Source organism: Gordionus sp. m RMFG-2023, chromosome 3, assembly GCF_954871325.1.
Source record: "Gordionus sp. m RMFG-2023 chromosome 3, tfGorSpeb1-WG-v2, whole genome shotgun sequence".
Taxonomy (NCBI): domain Eukaryota; kingdom Metazoa; phylum Nematomorpha; class Gordioida; order Chordodea; family Parachordodidae; genus Gordionus; species Gordionus sp. m RMFG-2023.
The window spans coordinates 5,862,704-5,867,355 of NC_088777.1; the positions used below are offsets into that span (position 1 = coordinate 5,862,704).

The following is a 4,652-nucleotide window of genomic DNA, read 5'->3' on the forward strand; positions in this document are numbered from 1 at the left end:
TGTTTACCCCGGTTTCCGTGCAAAATTTTTCAAATTGTCTACTCACAAAAGCGGGACCGCCGTCGGACACGATTGTCCTTGCTACTCCAAAACGAGCCCATAAATTCTTTAAGGTCTTTATTACAATTTGCGTAGTTAGCCCCCTTACTGCCTCGTACTCTACCCATTTGGAGTATGCATCTACCACAATTAAATAGATTTGCCCCTCGAAGTCAAAGAAGTCGATGTGGATACGTTCCCACGGCTGTGTAGTCTTGGGCCATACACTTTTCTTGTCTCTGTGAGGCATACTCGCCCAGAGGTTACACATTTCACAGCTTCGGCTTATGTCCTCAATCTCTTTGTTCATTCCTGGCCACCATACATATTCTCGGCCCCATTGCTTCATTTTTTCGACTCCCTGATGCCCTGCATGAATCATTGCCAAGACCGAATCTCTCAATTTAAATGGTACAATACCCCTACTTCCCCGTACCACACAGTCATCCACTATAGCTAATTCCTTTTCGATGTATTTAAAAACTTTATCTCCTTCGCTCCAAGGTTTTTGCCCCTTTATACACGCCTTAATTCGAGTAAATTCACGATCCTTTAGAGTTGCCCTTTTAAGTTCTGCCCAAGTTATCGGTCCTCCCTTGGCTATTTTGACCATTGCTCGAATTAGTCCTTGCTCCTTTCCCTCCTCTATATCCTCTTGAGCCATTTCATATCCTTCTTCTCCAGCTCCACACCTAGAAAGAATATCTGGTAAACAGTTTTCCTTTCCCCGTCGATATTTCAATTGTACATCAAAACTTCCCACAAGTAAGAGCCATCTCTGTAACCGGGGCGACAGCATCAGTTCTTTATTATCCTTTTTGAACAGGTGTACTAGCGGCTTGTGGTCTGTATATATCACGAACCGACGCCCAATCAAATACTCACGGCATTTCGTCAGTCCAAATATAACAGCCAATGCCTCCTTTTCAATCACAGAATATCTTGTTTCTGCGGCTCTGAATATTCTCGAGAAAAACAAAACCGGTTTTTCCATACCATCTATATAATGCAGTAACGCGCCCCCTACTCCTTTACGATGCATCTACCGCCAACACCACCTCCAACTCGTTGTTAAAACACATAAGAATGGGCTCCCTTCCAATTCTAGCTTTCAATTCTGCAAATGCATTCTCTTGTTCTTCCTTCCACTCAAATTTTTCACCCTTCTTTAGCAAGGTATATAATGGCGCAGCTATTTGAGCGAATCCCTCTACAAATCGGTGGTAGTAATTCACCATTCCCAAAAAAGCCTGAACCTCAACTTTATTATTCGGCCTCAACATATTCGCAATCCCCGTCATATTTTTATCCAACGGTCTAACCTCTTTTCCCGTTATTTTATGTCCCAAATATACGACTTCCGTCACTCCTAACACGCTTTTTTCGGCACTGGCCCGCAAACCCTTTTCTTTAATTCTTCGTAACACCTCCTTCAATCTTTGCTCATGCTGTTCGGGAGTTCGCCCCATTACCAATACGTCATCCATATAATAGAATACGCCTTCTATCCCTTGAAAAACCGCAGCCATAGTCCTCTGAAATATCGGAGCGGATACACTTAATCCAAAAGGTAATCTACAAAACGCAAATAATCCCTTGGGAGTAGTAATAGTTAACAACTTTCTCACTTCCGATTTTACCCGTAATTGCAAGTACGCGTTGGAAAAATCAACTTTTGAAAAATATATACTACCCTTCAAATTCGCTAAAATTTCTTCAATTCTCGGTAAGGGATATTTAACTTCTACGACCCAGGGATTTAGAGTCACTCGAAAATCAGCGCACAGGCTTAGTTGACCATTAGCCTTTTTTACAGGCATTAACGGCGTTGTCCATTCACTATATTCCACAGCACACACAATGCCTTTCTGTACCCATTTATCCAATTCCATTTCGACATCCTTCCTCCATTCAAACGGTACTCGCCTCAAAGCACAAAACTTTGGTACACATCCATCTTTTAATTTGATATCTACTTCGTAATCTTTTAAACAGCCCAACTCCTCGTTAAAAATTTCTTGATAATCATTCACCAATTTTCCTACTCCCTCCCGCATCCTGATTACTTCCAACTCTCCTTCCCGGTTCCCCCATGCCGTGTTTTGGCTCGGATTCTCCTTTGTCATTTCTTTTTTTATTCTATTTTCATTGTTACCCTGCAACTTCCCTTTTCCGTTTTTCCCTTCATTATCGGTTGTCTCTTGGATCTCCCCTTCCCTGTGTCTGTCTTTTTCCTTACTCACATACCCATAACTCCCCACCGCTAATGGTACAAATTTCTGCCTCCATCTCCTCTTCCGCCACTACTGCCCCCTTGGAATAATACGCTCCCATTTCTCCCTTAGAATTATTCCCCTTGGAATTACACGCCCCTATTTCCCCCTTGTAATTATTTCCTATTTCCCCCTTATAATTATTCCCTATTTTCCCCTTGTAATTATTCCCTATTTCCCCCTTATAATTATTCCCTATTTCCCCCTTATAATTATTCCCTATTTCCCCCTTATAATTATTCCCTATTTTTCCCTTAAGATTAGGCGCCCTTATTTCCCCCTTAAACTTATTCGCTCCAATCCCTCTTATAAAATTATTCCTTTCCATTCTTACCTCCCCACTATGATTATCTCTCCTGACTCCCTCATTCCTAAACCTTACCCCCAGACCTCCACCCCTAATTTCCTCAACTCCCTCCCGCTCCCAATTGAACATGTTCTCAATTCCAGGCAATATTTCCACGTCCTCATATGTCCTCCTCCCCTCTGTATCATCACTCACCATCGGCACGAATACCCCCCACCATGCAAATACCCCCCAAAAACTATACCATGGCCTAATCCGGGTGATCCAATCCCACCCCAATACCGCTTCTACTCTCCTATTAATAATCCATAAGTCTAAAACCTCTATTCCTCCTTCCGTCATTGCCTCTATTTCCACTCTTCCCATTACTGCTATTTGCGACCCATCAAATTGTCGTATTCTCAAGCCTTCATTTGCTATCATTCCATCGGGCCAAATACTCCTATATCTCGCATAACTCATTACTGAAATAGCTGCTCCCGTGTCAAATAGCATAGGTACCCTATTGCCATTGAAGTCTATTATTACCCTAGGACAAGGATCATGTATTACCTCGTCTTGTATCATCCTTACATTCCCAACTATATTGATTTGTCTTCGTGAATTCATTTTGTTTGTTTCCCATAACCAACTCTCTTGGCCCCGTGTAATATTTTTTTTACCATCATATAGTCACAAATTAGCATAATCTCTTGCCACATGTCCCCTTTCTCGACATCGAAAACATTCCACGGTTTGATCTTCAATTCCCTCCGGAAATACTCCTTTTCCCCCAACTCTGGCATCCTTAATGGTTCGCACAGTTGAAGTATTTGGTCCCATTACTCTCTGGGGAAAACCTCCTCGAGTATTATAATTTCCCGTGTTACATTCTTCCTTATTGTGACCAAATCTTCCGCAACCCGCGCATCGTAATTTCTCTTGTTTTCCTGGACAATAAGGGGCTATATGACCAAATCTACCATATTCGAAACACTTTGCCTCCCTACAATCTCTGACCATATGTCCTTGTCTTCCACAATTATAACAATTCATTCTTCCCCTCACTCTCGAGTCAAAACTATGTCTTATTTTCCCTCTACGTCCTTGAGAATCCTCTCTAGGTCCCCTATAAGGTCCCAACCTTTTATCACTATATACCTCCCTCCCATCAGGCTTACTTATGAATTTATCCACTTCACTCTCTGTCCATCCATTAATTAATTCCTGCGCCGGCAACCATGTTACTTTTCCCATAACATCCTCCTCTCCATTATGCCCCTCTATTGTTAATGTCTGGCCCTTTTTCTCACGCTACGACTCTTTTTGACTCTTCTACCCCAAATCAAACTACACATCCAAATCCCTAATATGAGTAGTGCTCCCACATTATTATATTGTAATTCCCAATATTTCATAAATTTAAAAGTTTTCATTTTCTCTCTACAAAAAGTTAACTAACACTTTTAATATAAAGAGTTTAACAATTTGCAACGTTAACAAATAAAATACTATGAGAATTGTAAACAAACCAAAGATGCAGCTATACATATATCTTGTATGCCGTACAAAAATTTATTAATCCGGTTTTTCCTTTTTTTTTAAAACCCTTTCTTTTTTTTTATGTTTCCTTATTAGTATAACTTCCGGTTTTCCTTCTTTTTTAAAACCTTTACAATGTTTCCTTATTATTATAAATTCCGATTTTCCTTTTTTTTTTTAAACTGTTCACTATGTTTCCTTATTCTTATAATTTCAGGCTTCCTTCTTTTTTTTAAACCGTTTGCTATGTTTCCTTATTCTTATAATTTCAGGTTTCCTTTTTTTTAAACCGTTTGCTATGTTTCCTTATTCTTACAATTTCAGGTTTCCTTCTTTTTTAAACCGTTTATTATGTTTCCTTATTCTTATAACTTCAGGTTTCCTTCTTTTTTAAACCGTTTATTATTTTTCCTTATTCTTATAACTTCAGGTTTCCTTCTTTTTTAAACCTTTTACTATTTTCTTATTTAAAATAAACTTTTTCCCGCAAAATGTCGGGGTCACCACTATTT

At 39.7% G+C, this 4,652-nt stretch overlaps 1 protein-coding gene across 1 annotated transcript; it reads right to left on the reverse strand.

The window, feature by feature from the left end:
- Positions 1–3,291: 3,291 nt before the first annotated feature.
- LOC135926660 (DNA-binding protein HEXBP-like) lies at positions 3,292–3,855 on the reverse strand. Its single transcript, XM_065462589.1, has one exon. It carries the CDS (start codon positions 3,853–3,855, stop codon positions 3,292–3,294), a length of 564 nt encoding a protein of 187 aa, XP_065318661.1.
- Between the last annotated feature and the right edge of the window lie 797 nt (positions 3,856–4,652).

Coding starts and splice junctions, on each gene's coding strand:
- LOC135926660 (XM_065462589.1), bottom strand. CDS start 3,855: ATGGGAAAAGTAACATGGTTGCCGGCGCAGGAATTAATTAATGGATGG.